General features: G+C 45.9%; 2 protein-coding genes across 15 annotated transcripts in view; both read left to right on the plus strand.

Annotated features, from left to right (window-relative positions):
- The window catches only part of MFF (mitochondrial fission factor), a 48,906-nt gene extending 37,723 nt beyond the window's left edge, over positions 1-11,183 (plus strand). For 7 of the 13 annotated variants that reach the window (XM_006119898.4, XM_075937594.1, XM_006119892.4 and 4 more), the window contains 2 exons: positions 8,838-8,922; positions 10,087-10,975. In XM_006119898.4, coding sequence (XP_006119960.1) covers positions 8,838-8,922; positions 10,087-10,218 — 217 coding nt within the window. In that variant the 3' untranslated portion in view covers positions 10,219-10,975. Of the gene's footprint in view, positions 1-8,837; positions 8,923-10,086 lie in introns of all 13 variants that reach the window. The other 6 variants (XM_075937593.1, XM_075937592.1, XM_014571937.3 and 3 more) reach the window with 1 other exon arrangement.
- A 292-nt stretch (positions 11,184-11,475) lies between these two features.
- MRPL44 (mitochondrial ribosomal protein L44) lies at positions 11,476-20,885 on the plus strand. 2 transcript variants are annotated; one of them, XM_075937596.1, is made up of 5 exons: positions 12,235-12,356; positions 13,804-13,991; positions 14,579-15,047; positions 18,910-19,088; positions 19,689-20,885. In XM_075937596.1, exons 2-5 carry the CDS (start codon positions 13,981-13,983, stop codon positions 19,858-19,860), a joined length of 831 nt encoding a protein of 276 aa, XP_075793711.1. In that variant the 5' UTR covers positions 12,235-12,356; positions 13,804-13,980; the 3' UTR covers positions 19,861-20,885. The 2 variants fall into 2 exon arrangements, with proteins under 2 accessions (XP_006119951.2, XP_075793711.1); XM_006119889.3 differs by lacking the exon at positions 13,804-13,991 and having other exon boundaries at positions 11,476-12,356.
- The last annotated feature ends 929 nt before the right edge of the window (positions 20,886-21,814 follow it).

Raw genomic sequence — 21,814 nt, forward strand, 5'->3', positions numbered from 1 at the left:
GACAGTGGCTCTTTTGAAAGGAGGTTGCCTAATCAAATTATCCCTTAACATAGTTCACTGCCGTTCTTTGCCTTTCAGAAATTATTTTTTTCACATATCAGTTGATATTCCAGATGATAGCTTTGAGCCACAGTATCTCTGTGTTCTCATTGTTATCAGCTTCAAATCTATTTTTAAACCACCAAAACATTGACAAAAACCACAAGGTAACTGACTTGTAACTAAAAGAAAGTATTCATTGGGTATTGAGCTAATTGCACTTTACAGAAACTTGTTTCAGTATAAATGGCCCATGAGAATGTTAATGCAAAATAACTCTCCTTATTTGAAGGAACACTGTCAATTAAAAAAATCCCACTTACATCTGGTTTTTTTATCACCTACTATCACAAGTAAAACCTACAGTTTATATAATTGAATGACTATGTACAAAATTTCATTTTCTAGTTCATTTCTTTCCTATCTTTAACAGCATTCTGTATCTTAAGTTTCCTTTCTCCTCCCCCCCCCCCCCCAGTACTGTATAAACGGGCAGTTTTCCTGCCTGTTTGCAGAGTTTTTTCCCACATCATAACATCACCACAGAAGAGAAATAAATAAAATAGGAAAATGTGACTTTAGCACCAAAAAAGTCAAACACGCAGATGATGGGGTTGTACCTGAGATTACTTGTAATTGTTGTTTGCTGCAAGAAAATTTGATGGTCAAAACACATTCATGTATCTGGTTTCTTGAATTGTCAGCACCGTGCCAGCCTCTAGTGTGCTTAGATCAGGATTAATTTAGATAGAAATGCTTATTGATTAATGTAGGGTTATTTAGTTAAACTACTCTGGAGTCAAATTAGTGCCCTTTTTTGTCCTCCTTTTAAAGCATCAAATAATCACCATGTTGGGTAGACTATCCGGGAAGGAAGTAGCCTGAAAACTAACTTATTTTCTAAAGGGTATGTCTACAGTCATGCCTCTGTCAGCAGCATGTTGAATATGTATTGCTACACACTGCATTCACACTCTGATGTGTAGCTGCATGCATCAGTAGAAGGCTCTGTCATGGGAGAGGCAATGGAACACTATCATGCTAAAAATAGCAGTGCAGAAGAGGAGGGAACTGCTTGCGTATGTTGAAAGACTGATAAAGTTCACACCCACAGTGTTCATGCAAGTCTTCACTTGTGTAGGCAGTGCCTTATCTATGCTGTTCTTTATATATGTGCTGAGGAGAAGAGAAGGCATGTAGCATATGTATTCTAAAGTGTGCAGTGTACCTATACCCTAATGGTTTAATAGAGCCCTGTGCGGATACAAAATTGGTATCTACATCTGTATAAATGTGCCACATCCACAGATGCAGATACCCACAGATATAAAGGGGATTAATGCAAATTTGCAAGACTTGATTTATGAAGTTCAGTGGCAATGGTACAGAATTCATTAGCTTTCTAGTCTCTGCCTGAGAGCGAAGAATATCAACAGGTGTCAGTTTGGGGAGATTATTTCCCTGGGGTTAGTTATCCTCCTCTTTTCCAGTTCAGAATGATAGAAAAAGGATTTATTTCTGAACTCTTCTCTGTGTTGGATTAGGACCTCAGGGTTAGTGGATTTTCTTTATTTGCAAAGTTTCTAAACTTTCTCAATTTTTTTGTTAAAAATAATTATTTAGTTTGAATAATGTATTTTATTGGTTGTCTTCATGTAGAATTTCAATATCTGACCACCCAGTCAGATCTGTTAAATATCTTAACTATATTTCTTCAAGAGCTTGCTCGTATTGATTCCATTCTAGGCATGTGCATGTCCACGTGTATTGTCGTCAGAGACTTTTGCTTTATCAGTATCCATAGGGTCTGCTGCAGCACTCTTTGGAGTGCCACCCTCATATGTTAATATCTCAGGTGCTGCTTGACCCTATACACTCTCAATTCCTTCTTACTGCCCATGATGGTTGGTCAGAGCACCTTCAGCCCATTGTTCCGTCTCCTTTGTGTTTAGTCTATAGGTACGTAGTTTGACCATTAAGTGTTACATAGTTTAGAAGTTAGAGTCCTGCCTGGAACTTTGCTGTGAAGTGGTGCATGCCCCAGCCTTTAAACTAAGTTCATCGTGCAGCTAGACACTGTGCATTAGTGACCTGCCCCCTCCAAAATAGTTGAAGTGTCTGGGGAAAATCACACAGAAAAGACAAGTGAAGTTCAGGAACTGAAAACTTTCATCTTCGAACTCAAAAGGAGCAGGTATCTGCTTGAGGGCCTCTTCATGGAGGCTGTGCTCTCCTGGTTCAGCTGCACACGTAGTAATTTGGTATTGCCATGTAGTGTACCGCCAGCACTAGAATCCACCTAGCACCAGTCCCCTTCACTGGTGCCCAAGAAGTGGCTGAAGTGCAAGGGCTTATTGTCACCACCAGACAAGGGAGCTTTGGGCAAAGGTCCTGTGTTAGGCCACGTACCAGCCCCAGAGCTACATTAGAGATACTGCTGTGGTTGAACCCACTAGCCCTGCCAGGGATCCAACTCCAACTCCTGGAAGCAGCAGGGGATCGCAGTCCTAGGGGCTAAGGACCAAGTAGGCAGGCTGGCACCACAGGCACCAAGCCAGGTGATAGACCCGATTATGGTGCCGACCTCTAAGGGCAAACCAGGTATGGGACTTCCAGATGCCTGGACCCAGGCAAACCAGGTATGGGACTTCCAGATGCCTGGACCCAGACCACTGGTGTTGATCCCTGTCACTGTGGCCCAGACCACTGGTGTTGATCCCTGTCACTGTGGCCTAGGACCTCAGCACTCTGGGTACAAGACAAGGTCACCACCTAGGAGGAACAGAACACCTGAGTCACAATGCTGATCCTTGTGCCAGCAGTACTGCAGAGCTTCCTATCAGAACTGCAGAGCTTCCTATCAGATATCACTGTGGTGCAGGTACCCATCACCTAGCTATTCTTTCCTGCATTGATCCCCCTCTGTGCAGCATCGTTCCAGTCACAGCACCAAACTCCAACTCTGGTACTACTTTTCAGGCAGGCACTGTTCCTCATCCCTTCCTTACCAGTTTCTAAGGGTTAGTTGACAGACGCAGGTATCTATGGCGCCACCCTGGTTACTGGAAGAGCAGTGGTCTAAGGTGGAGGGAGAGTTCAGCCTCTGACCTAGGAGAACTGAATCACCAAGTGCCTGCAAGACAGGCATGGGTCCATCAGCATGGCAGTGTCAGGGTGCAAGCCTCCCCACCCCCGGTGCCTCAGTGCCCCGACTGTCCTCATCTAGCCCCTCTCAGGGCAAGTTACAGTCTGTATGGGTTGCTCATCATTGGCATCGGGTTGTCTCAACTGCCCTGCTTACCTAGGCAGCTTCATGCTCCGCCTCCCATACTAGGGTTTTGTCTCCAGCCCCTAGCCCGGGGGAGTCTTGGCTGGCCCTCTCCCAGCCCTTGCTGGCTATACCCAGCTTGTCTCCCTCCTAGGAGCTCCTGCTTCCTCCACTGGCTCCCCTCCTTAAGCAAACTGAGCTTCTCTATTTATAGTTGTCAGCTGGGCTCTCACTAGCCTAACAGCTTCAGCTGGGCTCTCCAAGCCTTCCCCCCCAGGCTTCTTTGTATAGCTGCCAGCTGGGCTTTCGCTAGCCTAACAGCTTCAGCTGGGCTCTCTGTTCCCATCCCTGGCTCAGTGCCTGAGTCCTGGTCTTAAAGCGCCAGTGCAGGGCAGGCGCCCTGTCACAGGCAGCAAGAGCAGTGGCCTGCCTAGTGGTAGTATGCAAGTCCATGGGGTGTATCCATCATGACAGTCCCGTACTCCCACGTTCCTCCCTGACTCCATCAGATAAATTGCCTTTGGCCCGGCCAGTACCAGCATCAAAGCATGGTGCCAAGACTAATGTAAGACAAATGCTACAGGCCTTGACTCCCAAGGAGCCTTCCCTTCCCCTGTGGTGCAGTCATCTTCCATTGTCTCTGGATAAGGAGGTGGTGAGCACTTCAAGCGAGCAGCCTCCCTGATGATTTCAAGGGGCACCAGGCACTGCTGAAAAAGGTGGCTGCTAACATGGAGGCTGAAGAGCTATCAGAGAAGTCCTGATGATCTATCTCTTCCCTCCTCCATACTGCCTTGAGTCATGTTGTCCATCTAGCAGGGGTCCTGAAAATGCCAAGAAGGTGTTGCAGATTCCCACTTTCATTCCACCTGCCTACAAGAAAGTGGAAAAGAAATATTATGTCCGGCAAAGGGATCTGAATATGTGTATATCCCATATACCTCCTTCAGGGATCCTGGTAATTTCTGCTGTCAAAAAACAGTGACAGGCCAGTGACACCCCCAAAAATGAAGATACCAAAAGATTATAGACTTATTTGGCAGAAACGTTTATTCAACAGCCAGCTTGCAATTTTAGATGTCTAACCAGAAGTATTTTTCAGTGTGAAAACTGAATATTGAAAATATGAGCTAGAGTTAGTGGTGTTAATGAGTTCAGGATTAAAAAAAATACTGGCAAGCAACTGAAAGGAACCCAGTCATGATATTTCATGCCCTTAGCGGTAGGTACGACTTTAACTTGTAGGACTCCATTACCAAGTTCAACGGTGGTCTTCCTCAGGAACAAGCCCCAGAGTTTGCCACCTTAGTGGATGAGGGCAAAGTGGTGGTGAGAGGCACCCTTCAGAAGGCCTGGGACAATATGGATTTGGCAGTTAAGGTAGCTGCTTCGTAGTGGTCATAAAGTACTGCTCCTTACAATCCTCTGGGCTGTCCCAGGAGATGCAGACTACCCCTCCAGGATCTCCCTTTTGAAGGGACAGGGCTCTTCTTAGACCTGACCAATACATGGCTGTATGGACTTAGACTTCCATACCATCCTCCAGTCTTTGCCTGCACACCCCACACCAGACTACTGTGTCAAGATTGTGGGGTGTCCCCTGGTCCAGCTCCCATAAAAGGAAGGAGAAAGACAAGGGGGTTAAGGAACAGCTCCTCTGCCCAGTCAGGCCACTCGAAATCAGGGCAGTCAGAAGTGGGTGTTTTGAGGATATGCCCAAGGACAGTCCCTCAGTCAGTGCCCAAGATCTAACCCCCTGCTTTTTCCTCAACCATTTATGCCCCTTCTGGTTGGCCTTCTTGCAGTTGACCTTGGACTGTAGGGTGCTCAACATGGTTTCTTTGGGCTACACCTTGGAATCTGTGGTTGACCCTTCCTCTCACTCCATCTTCCCTGATCCTTTTCATGAGCAACTATTAGTGCAAGAAGTCAAGAACTTCCTGCTCCAGGGAGCAGTTGAGAAAGTCCTTATAGACCTGAGAGGAGAGAGGATTCTATTTATATTATTTCCTAAACCTGAAAGCCAAAGGAGGCCCCAGACTCATTCCAAACCAGAGTTGCCTCAACAAAGCCATGAGGAAGTTGAAATTCCACATGGTCTCCCTTGCCTCCATTACACCCTCCCTGTAACTGGGAGACTGGAACTCTGCCCTCGACTTAAAGGGTGCATATTTCCATTTTCCCAGGGCACAGGGAGTTTGTTTTTGTTGGGCCACTGCCATTTTCAATTCACGGCACTACCCTTTGGCCTCTTATCAGCACTAAGAGTGTATACAAAGTGTATAGTGAAAGTGAGCGTTTACTTGATGCACAGTGGTGTGCAGATTTACCTGTATCTCAGTGACTGGCTAATAAAAGGCCAATCCTGGGATCAGGTATGTTGTCATCTCAACGTGGCTTGCTCCATCTGTCGCAACTTGGGGCTACTGATAAATGACTACAGTCAACCTTAGTCCCGGCGCAGCACAGAGTTAGGGATATAAAGGTTTAACCATTACCCAATAAGCATTGGCTTACTGGCTTAACCGGTACCCAGCCTCACCAGAGCATCCTATGTAACGCCACTCCAGCTTATCCAGACCCACCGTGCCGTGGGGCGGGGAGGGGAGGTGCTCCAGACTAGCTGAGCTGGAGGATCCCTCTCATGGCATGGTGCAGCAGGCCCAGCCTGGTCAGAGCAGCCCCCTGCCTGCAGTGCACAGCAGGCCAGTTAAACATATTGTTTAACCAGTTAACATATTAAATGGGATTTTACATCCCTACACAGAGTTCAGTGGAGAGATCCACAACTCTATCAAGGCCAGGGTTTTTCTCCCTGAGGCCTGGTTCTGGACCATGCCCCATCTTAATGTGTATATATAGGCCTGCCCTTTCATCACCATTCGTATATGCCTGCAGCTGTTGGGCCACACCACAGTCTGTATATATGTGGTTTGGCCCGCACGGGTCCACCTCAGGCCACAGCAAATGTGGCTGGTATCAGACTACATACTCAACAGACATAGCATAGACCATCTAGTCAAAGTCCTAGAACACATTTATTAGCATGGTGGCAAAACCCTACATTGGTGCTGAAGGGAGTCCCTTCTCCCATCTCCCAGCGTTAGTGAGCCTGGTCTCCGATGCTTTGGACTTGAGATGGGAGCCTACGTAGGTAATCTCATCATGAAATGTCATTGGTGCCGCCTCAGTTGTTCACTGCACATCAATGTCTGGGAACTCAGAACAGTCAGCTTGGCCTGCCACATCTGTCTACTACATTTAAAGAATAGAGTTGTCCGGATCCTGATGGACAATATAATGGTTATGTTCTATATTAACAGCAAGGCAGAGCCAGGTTGTCTGCCCTTTTCCAGGAAGCCCTCAGGCTATGGGACTTCTGTGAGCACCATCTCTGATACTAGCAATACTTTGATAAATTGCCTCAGCAAGACCTTCTTATCTCACCACAAGTTTTCTCTCCATCCAGAGATGGTCAGCATCATCTTGTGCAGGAGGGGTACTCCCAAGGTAGACCTGTTTGGTCCAGATACAACAAGAAATGCCAAGCCTTCTCTTCCTTTTGAAGATCTGATAGAGCAATGTTTCTTAAATTTTTTAAGACTGAGGAACACCAAACAATATTTTTTCTGAGGAACACCAAGGATTCTTATTGGGCAAAAAAAATAAATAAATAGAAAGGTCAGGGTGACTGGGGGAAGTTATTGAGCAAAAAAAATAATCGCCTGCCCCTTTGAGAGTGGCCATTTTGAATTATTTTGTTCTCCGCGGCACACCTCCAACTGCCATGTGCCGCGGAACACAGTTTAAGAAACACTGTAATAGAGGATCAGATGCTTTTATGTTCCCATGGTTGGAAGCTCTAATATACACCTTCCCCCCATTTCCGTTGATCCCCAGAATCTTCAAGAATATCAAGCAGAACAGGGTAAAGTGAGCCTCATAGCACCAGCTTGTCCATGCTAGCACTGGTTCGGCATACTGCTAGACCTCTTAATGGCTGCTTCATTTTGGCTCTCTCACTTGAACCAGATCTGCTGACACAAAACCACTGCACTCTCCTGCACCCAAACTTGGCAGCTTTGAACCTGACTGCTTGGCTGCCACATGGCTAAATGCGAGGGAGAGCAGGAGTTCTCAGCTAGAATCCAGCAAATCTTGCTGAGCAGCAGAAAGCCCTCCACTATAATGACCTACACAACCAAGTGGAGGCAGTGTATGTTATAGTCCTTGATTAAAGGCATTTGGGCCTCACTGCATTTAATCCTGGACTATTTTCTGCACTTCAATCTCCAAGACCTATCTCTGTCATCATTAAGGTCCATCTGGCTGCTATTTCATCTTTCCATCTACCACTACAAGGCAGATTGTTTTGCACCCAAGACATGACTGCCAGGTTCCTCAAGAGCTTTAAGTGCCCCCACCTGCACATCAGGCCCTCCATGGGGGCCTACAGCTCATGTTATCCTGGTTCATTGTGTGCAAACCCCCTTTGAGCTTCTGGCTCCCGGTACTCTCCTCCTCTTTTCTTGGAAAATCACATTCTTGGTTACAATAACTTCGACCTGCAGGGTTACTGAGTTTGCCTTGGAACCACCCTTTACGGTCTTTTACAAGAACAAAGTCAAACTTCATACACAGCTGGCTTTCCTGACCGAGATGGTATCAGAGTTTCATATGAGTCAGGACATTTATCTGCCCATCTTTTATTCCAAAACCCCTAAGTTGGAGAAGGCATGTTGGCTGTATTCCCTAGATGTCAGAATAGCTCTAACCTTTTACATTGAACAGTCCAAGCCCATTTCACAAATCTACACAGCTGTTCTTCTTGGATCAGTACTGCATCCTGTACTGCTATGACCGGGTGAAGGTGCCCACCTCCAGGGATTGTTACCACCCACTCAACCAGAGCTCAAGCCTCTTTGGTGCCTATCCAAGACACCTGTAGAGCACCCCCTAGTGATACATTGACATCCCATTATGTGGTTACCGAGCAGGCCTGTTGTCTTCAGTAGAGCAGTATTGCAAGCAGCTAAGCTGTGAACTTCAAGATGGCCTCCGAGGACACTGCTTGAGCTGCTTTGCTTGCTCATGTCAATTCCATTCTTTCAAAGAAGAAAAACCTACCTTTTGTAACTGTTATTCTTTGAGATGTATTGCTCATCCATTTTATTACACATCCTCCTGCCTCTATGCTGGAGTTGCTAGCAAGAAGAAACTAAGACGATGAAGGGTTGATAGCACCCAATATACCGCCGCATGAGCGTGGCACTCAAAGGACTAAGGCAAAAGTCTCTGACTACACATGGTCACATACACACCTAAATTCAAATGCACATCTCAAAGAGGAGCAGGTTCAATAGGTAGGTGTAACCACTGAGAAGGGAGGGTTGGCTCATGCTCTGAAGTTGGGAAAGAGGTTATTTTTTTAAAAAAAATTCTGTTTGTTACAGAGAAAATCAAATACTGTACCAATTACTCTGCTCTCAACATGTAGAGCATCTAAACTTCTTTTTCCCCTCCCTGATAGATACGGTCTTTCAAATATGGACACAACGCTTGAAGGAGCTCCAGATGACATGTCAGTTGTGGATGCTGCTTCCTTAAGAAGACAGGTATTTAAAATATGCTCACTAGTAAGATGAAGAAAAAGATTGAAAGCTGAAACTGGGAGATCAGATTAGATATGTGATTGCACTATAATTTTGAGTCTGCAAAGGCAGACGACATAGCTACGGTAATTAGTCATCTCTGCATTCATTGGTGCATGGGGATGTGAATGGGTAACCATCACCCTTAACGGGTGATGCTTAGCGAGTAATGGTTAACCTTTACCTGGGAGCAGTTTCTGCCTGCAGTCCACTGGGCTTGTGGGGGGAGGCCTGCCAGCTCCCAGTCCCCGTGGGCTTGCAGGCTGGGAGTTGGCAGCTTCACATGCAAGGGGGGGGGAGAGGCAGAGCAGCAGTGGGGGAAGGAGGGACTGGAAGTGGCAACAGGGAAAGGGGCTGACTTGCAGTCCACCCAGCCACATTTAACCAGTTAAACATGATTTAACATCCCTACTGGCACACTGTATCTAGAATATTCTGTTGTTCTGAGCATCTCAGTATACAAAGGGATTCAGAAGAGCAACGAGTACGGTGTATTATGGTCTTGGAAGAAATGACTAATTGATAAGGAAAGAAGAAAAGAGTTAAATATAGCATAACCATGTAACATAGGGATGTGAACAGCTAGTCGCTCCCCCCACCCTTGCTGTGTCTATCAAAAAGAGGCAGCAAGGTGGGTGGGAGGAAGGGTGCTTGAAAGGGGCAGTGCCGCATGTAGCCTGGGGCCAGACCCCAGGCTTCACACGGTACTGCCGCTTTGAAACACCACGTGCAGCCCAGAGCCCGCTTGGAGTATCCTCAGGCTGTATGCTGCGTGGAGCCCTGAGTCAGCTAGGGACTTCCCCACTGATCCTGGGCTCCCCGCGGCATTGCCCCATGCTCCCAGAAGTGCTTTTTCCTTTGAAGTGTATAACAGCCCTACGGCTGTTGCTACACTTCAAAGGCAAAAAGCGCTCTATCGACTAATCAAATACATCAACTATTCGATTAATCAATCGAAATTTAACATCCACAGTGTAACAGAAGGAACCCAGCTTTGTTCAAGAGGAACCCTCATAAAAGACTCAAACTGGAAAAACTTGTTCTCTGTCAATGAACATCCTAAACAGTGAGGTTGTGCATTCAAATCAATCTAGCAGTCTTGTACTAAAGCACACTTTGTTTTTTTAGATAATCAAACTTAATCGCCGTCTACAGCTTCTGGAAGAAGAAAACAAAGAACGTGCTAAAAGAGAAATGATCATGTACTCAATTACTGTAGCTTTCTGGCTACTCAATAGCTGGCTATGGTTTCGACGCTAGACACAGTTCTCCAAAAGATTTATTAGCTAGAAATATAAAGATTTACAAAATCTTTTGTCTCTGAATTGTCTCTGAATTGTTTTATAATCCATGCACTGAACTTCTGCCACAGAAAGTCTGTAAAGTTAGTGTTAAAGGGACATCCTGTTGCTCAGTAATATTTATTTTTTATCAGTTTGTACTTACATACTTACAGTATTGTCCCTTTGCATGTCAAAATGTGTACATATGAATAGACTGATTTTTGGAAAAGAATTTGCTTTTCTGCTACATAAAAATGGTGGCCTGCAGAAATAATCATTGTCTCTCTTGTGGTGGGAAGAGAATGGATTTGGAAAAGAAAATCTGTGTTTAAAAAAAAAAAAAAAAAAAAAGTATGTAATGCAAGTATGAGGGTTTTTTATTGTTCTGTTGTTAGCTGCAGTAATTTTATGGTTAAACTTTATTGCACTAGTTTTCCTTTAGCCAAACTAGTTACAGTATTGTGCCAGATTTTTAAAAAAGCCCTTAATTCATAAATATATCATTTGTTTATGCACATGTACAGATTGAATGAAAGGCATTCTTTGCTAACATGATTCAGCAGATTATCCAGAGGTGTGCATAATATGTATTTTCATATTTTAGCTTTAATTTTGCAGATGTTTTTCTATAAAAAATCTTTTTAAGCGAGTCTGTGAGTGATCTAAAGATTATGAAATATAAGGTACCAATGTAGTTGTATTTAATAAATCTGTCAAACCAAAGCATAATTTAATCTAAGTTTGTAAAAGGTTTTCATTACTTGCCTTATGGGACTTTACATACCGTTTCATTCAAATGTGCAGAAATCCTATGTTTTCAAACAAAAACTTCTTTCTTCAGCATGCTAAATATACTCTGTTCACTGCCTCTAGCTAAGTATTTCCAGAATCATTGCCCCAAAACTAGGTTTATGTAATGAAATTGATAGGTAAAGATGTTGTGTCCTAGAGGTTAGATAGCTATCTACCTCAAGAGTAGAAACAGAAGTTTACTGAATTTGCAGTTTACTGTTCCCGATTTGGAAACTTACTGAGATTCACTATGTGCTTATTCTTAAACTTTACAGCAATTCCATTTAAAAGATGGGAGGAATTTTCTAAAAGGCAGTCAAAGGGGAAAAAATCGTGTGGGGGGGTGTATCAAAGATATAATAGTGTAGCACTTAGGAAACCACTTTCCAATCAAAAGGAACTATTTTGTGTTGATTATTGTATAGTCACTGCCACGCACTCATTAAAACCAAAAGCGTGTGTGCTCCGCGTTGTGATGGAAGCAGAAGTGTGTTCTGCCCGTCTTTATTTTCAGAACATATCTGAGCAGCTCTCAGTGCGGGCGCTCCGTTGACCCCAGGACAGCAGTGCGTGCCTAGAGCTACGGGGAAGAGTGAACGGGGTGCGGCGCTGCTGCATTCAGGCCGGGCCAGGCCGCGTTGCTCCTTTCTGGCCGGGGGGTGCAGAGGGTTGCCAGTCTCGGTTGGCCACGTCCCTGGGGGCTTCTCTGCAGGACACAACCCCCAATTCCCGGGGGGGCTGACGCAGCCCTGGAAGGTTGGCAACGCGAAACCTGGGTCCGAGCGGCGCCCACGTGCCCTGGCCCTGTGGCACCAAGGCGAGGAACCGGCCTGGGCGGTGTCCGGGTTCGCTGAGCCCGTATTCCCCCGGGGCGAGACCGGCACACCCTGAGGCCGGGGCCCCGCCCCCAGTGTCTCGCTGACGCGGCTGTAGTTAGCTGCGCGCGCCGCTTCTCTCCGGGGTCAAACCTAACTCCTGCCCGGCCCAGGCGCCCCTGCAGGGGAGAGGCGGGCCCAGAGGGTCTGCTGGGAGGTGCAGTTCCCGCGCGCCCGGAACGTTTCTCCCCGGAACTGAAGGGCCGAGGGCTGTTTCCGGTGGCTGGTTACACGGGGAGCTCCGTCCTGTTCCCGGCCCGCGCCTAGCAGCTATGGCGACAGGGCTGCTGCAGGGCCTGTTACTGAGGGTGCCGCGTCGCCTCCTCGGTGCTGCCGGCAGCGCCGGGCGGGGCTCGTTCTGCCTGCAACAGCCGCAGCGCCGGGACAAAAAGTTGTGGCTCCGCGCCTACCTGGAGCAGGAGCGGCTGAAGGCGCCCGCCATGCGCCGGTAAGAGCCAGGCCTGGCGCTCCCCGGCCGGGTCTCCCCGCGCCGTTCTCTTCTCTGCCCCATTCCTGTCCCTCCCCATGTGCGCTGGCCGCCCCTTCCGGCGCGGCCCCAGCTCCGCCGCGCCTGGGCCCCGAGTCCGGCGCAGGTGGAGGAAGATCATTGGCGGCCTTTTCCGGGCGGTCCCAGGTCTCTGCTCCCCCTCCCGGCCCTGCGGCTTTATCCCCCTCTGACTCTTGCTGGGCGCCGGCCCGCACCGACCTTGTTCTTTGTTGTCTCCTTTCGTTGCCGCGCGCCCAGCCCTGCGCTTGGTTCTGCTGCCCCGCAGCTCGGTTTTAGGGCAGACAAGGTGCCTGGTCCCCGCATTCTCCTTCTCCAGAATCCTCCCTCACGAGCGTCTCTGCCGAAAGCCTGAAAAACCTGCCTGCACGCGAGCGCCGGTTAGGAACGTTACATTTCAATACATCAGCTAATCGGGCAGTGGATGGAATGTCCATCGCCTACTCGATTCATCGATAAGGGGGCGCGCTTGCTATCCCGCTGCACCTCTGCCTTTGCAATGTGTAAGAGCCACCTGGGACTCCTTCAGTCCCTGCTTGCCTGGGCTCTCCACTGATGTGCCTCTCAGGCGGCTCTTGTCCGTTTCAAAGGCAGAGTCTCAGCTGTCGAGACGGTTTCCCCTGCTGTGCCTCTGACTCCTCTGTGTCCCCCCATCCCCCGTCTCCCCTGTGCCTCTGATACAGAGGCATTAAGTGGGGGGAGTGACTAGTTGAGTAATGACTCAGCTACCTGATCAGCTTTGGTAACCGAATGGTTGCTTACATTCCTAGTGCTGGTGCGCTGAGACTGCAGCCTGTGGCAGGGTGGCGAAACTTACTGACCCTCTAAGTTACATAGACAGACTTCAGAAATTTGAGAGAAAGGGCATGTGGCTGCTGAGACTCAGGGGTTCAGTCAAAGGGGAGGAGCATTCTGGGATTCAGCTGTGCTTCAGCCTTGCCCTTCTGGAAGCTCTGACTCACTGGTAGGCAACCCGGGGCTTGAGGGCCACATGCAGCGTAATCGGGATCTGTGTGTGGCCCCAGAGGCATTTTGTTTGCGATTTCCGAAGCACAGGATTGCTGGATACTGCTGGCTTTCATCCACATGGGTTATTTTTTTCCTACTGATAATACAAAAGTGATACACTTAAAGCAAGGGCATGTGAAATGAGGTTTGTGCTGATTGCACAAAACATTGTGTGAAAGCCGTGCACTCCCTCCAGCCAAAGTGCTGCTGTGGTTCAGTCAGCACAGCTGAAGTTCTAGGTGGCCAAGCGGACTTAGCAAAACTTCCCTATCCCAGGAGACCGCTTTGGTTATGATAATCTTGCAATCCACTGAGATGAAGGGCCACTCATGTGATGCACTCACTAGCCTAGATCGCCTCTAACTGCTTTGAGTCCTGGCAGGTGCACCCCATGGATCTGAATCCAAAGACACCATCTTATGGGCAGATGCTCTCCCTAGCCCCACTTCTCTGCTGCAGAGCAGAATCCCTTCACTCAGGCTGGTAGATGGAGAATGGAGATTGTGGGGCTTTGTGATTGAGACACACTTTAATTGTGAAAGACTTGCTCCCCTGACCTATGGCACTGAGGTATATTTTCTCATTGTTTCCTTTTACTCCTCTCTCTCTCTGCTCCCCCTCCCCCCAACTTAAACTTTTTGGGGCCATGACTGTCTTTTTGTTCTCTGTTTGTACAGGGCCTAGCACTGATCCAAGGCTAGGGCTCCTAGGTACTACAATAATGCAAACAACAAATAATTATTGGGGCACGTGATCTGGTGGGAAGGAGTGCTGGGAGTCCTGGATTTGTCAAAAGAGTTCACACAGGAAGTGTTTTTTGAAGAGCGGGAAAGGGCAGGTTAAGGGACAGCAGCGTCAATAGATGTGTAAGCTGCAGACAACTGCTCATCTGCTTTTGAGATCCTATATTTAGAGACCTGTATGGATACAAAATTTGTATTCACTTCCAATCCACAGTCTACAAAAATGGACCAGATGGGGATAGCTGTGGATTTTCAGGGCTCTAGCAATCAGCCTACTTGAAGATGTCTGAAATACTCTGTTTTATATTTGCCTTTTAATAAATGCTTTCATATATAAGCTGTTTAGTGGAACAGATGACTAATTGTCTGAAGGCTTTATTCTCCGTTTGTTTGTTCTCTTTTGTGTGTTTGTAGTTCAGAGAAGCCTAACTGGGATTACCATGCAGAGATACAAGCTTTTAGCCACCGATTACATGAAAACTTTTCATTGGAGCTCCTCAAAACTGCATTTGTTAATTCTTGCTATATTAAAAGTGAGGAGAAAAAACGCCAAGAACTTGGGCTAGACAAAGAAGCAGCTGCCCTCAATCTCCAGGATAATCACAAACTTTCTGAACAAGGGGTAATGCTTTCACGCTCTTACCTCACTCGGTGCTTTGAAGATGCTTATCCAAAGATGCCCTCTGAAGGGATACAAGCTCTCGTTGATTATCTCACCAGCCGGGAACTTGTGTCTTATGTGGCCAAAAACCTATCCATACAAGACTTGACACTTTGTGCAGAGTTTCCTGTTCCACCTAGTGTGCTACAGCAGACTTTCTTTGCTGTAATAGGAGCATTATTTGAAAGCAGTGGACCTCAGAAAACTGGGATATTTATCAGGGTAAGTATTAACAACTAGCCAATTAGCCCGTCATAAGGTGGGATTTTCAGGTCTCTCCTCCATGTCAGTCTTCTCCCCTGAGCCTCCGGTCTCTCGCTCCGTCTGTCTGTCTGTCTTTCTCTCTCTCTCTCTCTCTCTCCCTCATCCTACTTCCTCCCCCTCCCTCTCAGCTCTCCTTCCCCTTCTGCCTCTCACTCGGGGGACTGCAGAGCCCAAATGGCCGTTTGGGCTCCACACTCCCAGTGCTACATGGGGGTGTGCGGAGTCCAAACGGTTGCTTGCGCCGCTTGCTCCCACGTGGCGGCCTGGCTGAGTGGCGCAGAAGTCATCCGAGAGCCACAGCAGGAGGTGAAGGGGGGGTGGGGCGATGATGTTCACAGTCAGGGGGTGGGGCCTGGAGCAGCTGTCACGCTGCACGTCACTGCCCTGCCCCACTTTGCCTCCCACCGTGGTGCTCTGCTGACTTCTGCACCGCTCAGCTGGGCCACTGCGGGGGAGCAAGCAGCCCAAGCAACCGTTTGAACTCCGCGTCCCCCCATGTAGCACTGGGAGTGCAGCAACAGCATCCCCCCAGAGGGAACAGCCAGCATTTTGGTATTACAGACTCTCAGACACTGGGCTACTATATATATGATTACTGGTGTTGTTTTTATTTCTTTGGTACATCTAAATCAGTGGCTCTCAAACTGCGGCCCATGGACTACTAGTGGTCCATGGCCTCCTTCCAGGTGGTCCACAATTCGAGCTCAGGGCCCCTCCCCCTTCTTCCCTCCCTCCCCTCTCTCTCTCTCTCTCTTTCTCTCTCTCACCTCAACTGGGAGCCCACACTGGTGCTCCAGCTCCAGTTTCCCACTGTGAGGAGGAGAAGAAAGCTCCATGCCTCCCTGCTGCATTCAGTTGTGGGGAAAAAGCAGAGCCAGAAGCAGCTCTGTGCACTGCCACTCCACCTCCCCCAGCTGGGGAAACAACAGTGCATTGATGCACTGCCTGGAGGCTTTCCCTGCTGTTCCCATTGGCTGGAATCCAGCCAGTGGGAGCAGCAGGAGGCTGTGCCTGGGCCATGGATCCTGGGAGCGCCGCAGGGTGTGAAAGCAAGTAAGTGCACTTGCTTGCCCTCATGCCCAGACCCTGAACCCCCATCCCCATCCACTCCCCTGCCGAGACTTCATCCTGCTTCTGCACCTTTCCTTGCTCCTACACCCTCCACGCTGGCTAGACACTTCACTGTCCCTTGCTTTTGTCCTCTTCCCCTGGCCAGACACCCTAATCCCAGCTTGCTCCTGCACCCCGCTGCCTGCCCAGACATCACCCCTTCCTGCACCCTATCTCATAAGAATGGCCAGTCAGACGAAAGGTCCATCTAGCCCAGTATCCTATCTTCTGACAGTGGACAGTGCCAGATGCCCCAGAGGGAGTGAACAGAACAGATAATCAAATGATCCCTCTACTGTCATACATTTCCAGCCCCTGACCAACAGAGGTTAGAGACACCATGTCTGTCCCTGGAATCAATTGTCTAAAGGTTTTGTAATAAAATATTAATATATTGTGAGAATAAAGTCATTTTAGCAGTTGCTGTCCTTCGAGTGTCAGAGGGGGAGCCGTGTTAGTCTGAATCTGCAAAAGCGACGAGGAGTCCTGTGGCACCTTATAGACTAACTGAAGTGTAGGAGCATAAGCTTTCGTGGGCAAAGACCCACTTGGTCAGATGCCTGTCCTTCGAGGTTATGCCATTTACTTGTTTCTAATTTTGTATCAGAAAAATGTCAGCTAAGAGACATTATATTGAACAACCAAAGCCATGTTTCTTCTGATATGACATTCAGATGTCTGTAGGAAAAAGCAGCTATTAATGAAGAACACCTTTCTTCCTACTACTTAGAAAATTCTATCTCATTATTTGAAAGGGATCATAATTTCATTCAAAATGTTTTGTAATGCTGCATTTATGGATTGGATTTTCTACTACATAACCCTGTAGTTAGCACAACCATTCAGTACTATATAGTTAATTTCCACATCATCTTTGGAATGCAGATGATACTATTCCTATTTTATAATTGGAGGAATAAGAAGGACAGATTAAATGACCTTCTTTGAGCCAAGCAGCAAATCAGTGACAGTCAAGCCTAGAGTTCCAGGGCTTCGTTACCCTAGCCAGCTTCAGTGCCAGTGCTGAATCATGGGTATATTTCTAAAGTAGTATTCATTAAGGATGTTAGATATAGTGTAATTGAATAGTTATGTAACTGCATGAAATCTTATTGGTTGCACTCCTGGCCCCATTCCTGGAGCATCCCTGCCATCCTATGTTGCTGCCTCTCTATCAGAGGCAGCTGCTCAGAATGGCAGGTGGGAGCCAGTTTAAAAACCGGCTCCTCGCATAGACTGGCTGCTTGCTGCCCCGGATATAGAGGCAGCAGTGCAGGGTAGCAGCAGTCCCTGTCCGTGGGGGGTCCAAGCTTCCTGTGGACAGAATCTACTCCAGTCTCTGTCTTTGGAAAGCTTGGACTCCCTGCAGACAGTGGCTCCTGCCCGCGATCAGCCTCTGTCCATGGCAGGCTCAGACTCACCACAGACAGAGGCTGCTCCATAGAGGCGGAGCAGCCTCTGTCCACAGTGAGCCCGGGCCACCATGGACAGAGGATGCTTTGTGGCAGCATCCCCTGTCTGCCCTCCCACCCCTACTGCTCTGCTGTCCCTGATAGAAGCAGCAGTGCCAAAGAGGGAACAGGCAGCCCTGTGGAGCTAGTGCTGGGGGCGGTGGGCAGGCTCTCCCTAGTATCCGCTCCTGTGTGCCCCTGCCTTGCTGCCTTTATTAGAGGCAGCAAGGGGTGGGGGCAGGCGGGTCCATGAAGCTGGCCTGCAAGGAGAGCAAAAAGCCAGCTCCCCACACATAATTGGCTCCAGCCTGCCCCCATCACCCTCCATGCTATCAGAGGCAGCAGCAGGAGAGGGCAGGCTGATAGAGGCAGCAAGGGGAGGCGGCATGTAGTTAAGATTAACAGATAAGCCTATTTTTTCCACTGTTGTTTAAACCTTCTGTGTCCTGTCTGTTGCTGTCACCAGTGGTGAATTGGAGCTACAAGATATGCCTATACACTTGCTGCCAAGGAGTTTCAGCTTGTGCTGCCTTTCAGTGCAACAAGCAGCAAGCTAATTGGAGGGATAGTGGGATCCTGCTGGTCTCATAACTGTGTTAAGAATACATTTTCCAGGGTTATCCTTCTTATTGCTATTTAGCAAAATATTTGAAATGAAAGTAAAAATGAAGTTTCCTTAATCTTTTTACAAAATGTGTAAAGATTATTTTAATGTTTGATCCTGGCAATTTGAATGTCTAAGATGGCGAGAGGTCTCATTGTAGTTCTCACTTATCCTGTATAAATCATGAGTAGCACTTTCAATATTTGAGATTTTAATCTGGGTTTTGTGAAGGCCTGATTTCAATTCTCCCTTTAATTAGAATTGCTTTTATGGCAGTAATAGTTTTGGATGGTTTGCTTAATGTAATTTTGAATAAAGGAGTGATCCCGCTAAAAGTGAATTAAAATCTAAAGTACTTCCCAAGCACAGAGCAGTCAAAATACCATTTATTTCAGACATGTACATTTAGAAAACTATGTACTTTGGCACAAGATCTATTGAGCTGTGGTATTTTTCACTGTAAGAATGCCTGGGAAACTCTGGTACCATTAAAAAATTAACCTTTATTTAAAGGCACACTGCACATAAAGAAGATAACTACTAACTATTAACTGCTCCTCTCTTCCCATATCCCTTATTACTTTGTTGGCAGGGACACCAGGCACCAGAGCATTCACTCCTCTCCCTTTCTGTTTATTGTAATGTTTTTGTCCAGGACTTCTTAATTCCTCAACTGATTGGAAAAGAGCTGTTTGAAATCTGGAATGTTATAAACCCAATGGGTTTGCTAGTGGAGGAGTTGGCCAAGAGGAATATAGCTGCTCCAGAACCAAGACTTACAAGGCAGTCAGGAGCCAATACAGTTCTACCACTGTACTTTGTTGGATTATACTGGTTAGTAAAACTTTCATCCAAAGTCAAATGGTTTCCAGTTCTGCGGAGAGGAAAGAATGAAATGAGATTTTTTTCGCAAGTTGCCCTTGTAAAAATAATTTTGGAAGAAAGATACAGTTTATGTAATGGACTTAATATGATTTATTTTTGTTTGTTTTGGCTTGGACAAGAGTATGTGTGGTCAAATCATGACCTCATATATCTAGCCAGGATTCCCTAATTCAGCTATTTTGTAATACATTTATTGCTGAAAACTTTGTAAAAACAGGACGCTTAACTATTGTTTGTCAGAGAGATGATGCACAAATGATGTACTCTATTGTTAAAAAAAAACTAACATTGGAAAGTTTAGGCCATTGATAATAGAAAGTGAATCTGAATTAACACTGTTGCACTTCAGGAATTCACTGTAATTCTTATCTGAGTGTCTGAACAAGTATGTACTTGTGTACAGTTGTCCGAAAGATCACCAGGCTCTTAAATGTTTTTCTTTGATAAATTGAAATGCTGGTGAGAGGACTCGTGTTATGTATATTAATGGTGCACAGTGGTGTTCACAATTTTCTCATGAGGACATTTACTTTTTTTTCCCCCTCCTAGTGATAAGAAGCTTATAAGTGAAGGTCCTGGAGAAACCCTGTTAGCTGCAGAGGAAGAAGCTGCCCGGGTGGCATTGCGGAAACTGTATGGGTACACTGAGAACAGGAGACCATGGGACTACTCCAAGCCAAGAGAGGAATGGACAGCAGAAAAGGCTATTAGCAGCAGTTAGGCAATTAAGTCTAATTCTTCTGATTTTTCACAAAACCCATGTTTTTCTGATGAGTATAGATGTACTTCAGAAAAGCAAACTTTAGCAATTCAGTTCTTTGGTATAAAGGGTATGTTTTAAAAATTTCAGGCATCACAAACCTTTAGTATTCTCCAAACATGAGTAGATTTATTTTACTTCTACAAAATGTTTCATGTAATAAAATAACTAAGGAAAACGTGATATTTCTGGATGGTAACAAAGCAGCGAGAGAAGAATTCTGCTGAATTCCCACTATTTGGCTAAGAACTTTACAGTATGTACAAGCGCACAACTCTTAAGAATGTATTGCAAGCTTTGACTATTTTTTATTTTTGAGCAAGCTGTCTCCATATAGGAAAAAACATATGCACAGATATCTGGACCACTTTTAAGAGTATTAACAACAAATAAGCATTGAATTAAAAATGTAACATTATCATGAGACTTGCATCTGAATTAAGTTGGTCTTGAATTGTAGTAAAATCTGTATGAAATATAACATCCGCCTCATTGATATCACCACAGATCAGAATAAAGAATATGTTCTGACATCAGTTGCTGATGTTGTTAAGACCTTACCAAGAGTTTGCTTGCTAATTTGGTAATTTACAGTTCATTTGCCATAAAAATTGTTTTTTAGACCTTAAGAGTGTATTATTTAATTTGAAAAAAGTGTTTGGGGGTGACAGTAAAGAACATAAGTTTTTATGTAACATGAAAAAAATCTACGGAGCAGCATCTTTTCTCGTGGGCCTTGTGATTGCTAAGATGAGGGTGATAAGAACTTGGTTCTTCATATTTTACTAACTTTTTGTTTAGACCATTCAGTAGACTTTACCACTTATTTTGAAGAGCTTAGCTGAACAGTATTCTAGATTTGGTTAATACTGGAGTATATGAAATCCATCTATTTGCCTTTGCACCACCTTTCTAATGTTCAAAACATTCGGCTCAAAAAGGTACTGTAATGATACGGTAATATCCTCATTAAATGCTAAATATAGTCTGGTGGTATAGCAGGTTATTGTTTCTAGTTCTGGAAAATTGTGGGACATTGGACTTTAAAACTGAACCGTTATTACACCTAGAAAGTCAGTTCTGATAATTGAGGTTTCCAAAATGTTTTTCTTTTCATCTGAGACCGTAGGGTTTATAGGGCCCAATCCAGTTCCTATTGAGGTTCATGGGAGCTTTTCTATTCTCTTATAACTTGGGTAGGACCTAGGGTATATAGAGATTATATTGGGGGAGGGAGGGAAAGGTTTCATGAGTTTGCATGATGCACCCTAACTTGGGTCAAGCAAAAAATATCCCAAACTTGTGCTGATAAAAGCTTAGGCCCACACCGCCCCATTACGTATTACTTCATGTGTAGCTAACATTTGCAACTTGAGCTCAATACATTTTCCTCCTCCTCAACTGTTATAATGCTGCATTGTGTGGCTCAATAGCTCAGCACAAACTAGAGAGGATATATAATGACAGAAAATAGGGTTTGCAGTAAGAAAATACATTTTAACTTTCAACTTCCGAAAGTCTTGAGTCTCCAGTTCAGCAAAGCAGTTGAGCACATGCTTAACACATTTACTTCAATGTATGGCTTTAATTTAATCACATGCTTAAGTGTTTTGCTGAAATTGCCATAATAAATATCTGGTCTTTAAAACAGTTTTTCAAAAGACCTTGTCAGTTTTTACTGAGTGATTGAAAATGCTCTTTTCCTCTGAAAATGGAGGTTACATGAGTAAGCGTCACTGAAATCAAAGGGAATTTTGCCACTGGCTTTCAGGGTCCAGAATTAAACCCTGTGGAAAGAGCCATGTAGAAAACTGGCAAAGATTCTAATTGCATATGTTGAATACAACTGCATAGATTGACTTTGGCCACTGTATCTTCCTCTCATGTTGTTTCTCATGGGACAGGCAGAGAAGAT

This window comes from Pelodiscus sinensis, chromosome 10 (genome assembly GCF_049634645.1).
Source record: "Pelodiscus sinensis isolate JC-2024 chromosome 10, ASM4963464v1, whole genome shotgun sequence".
In the NCBI taxonomy this organism is placed as follows: Eukaryota; Metazoa; Chordata; order Testudines; family Trionychidae; genus Pelodiscus; species Pelodiscus sinensis.

Excerpts from the sequence above, each read along its gene's own strand:
- MRPL44 (XM_006119889.3), top strand. The coding sequence starts at position 12,181 with ATGGCGACAGGGCTGCTGCAGGGCCTGTTACTGAGGGTGCCGCGTCGC. Across the intron at positions 12,357-14,578 it reads AAGGCGCCCGCCATGCGCCG|TTCAGAGAAGCCTAACTGGG; the intron begins GTAAGAGCCAGG and ends GTGTGTTTGTAG. Across the intron at positions 15,048-18,909 it reads AAACTGGGATATTTATCAGG|GACTTCTTAATTCCTCAACT; the intron begins GTAAGTATTAAC and ends GTTTTTGTCCAG.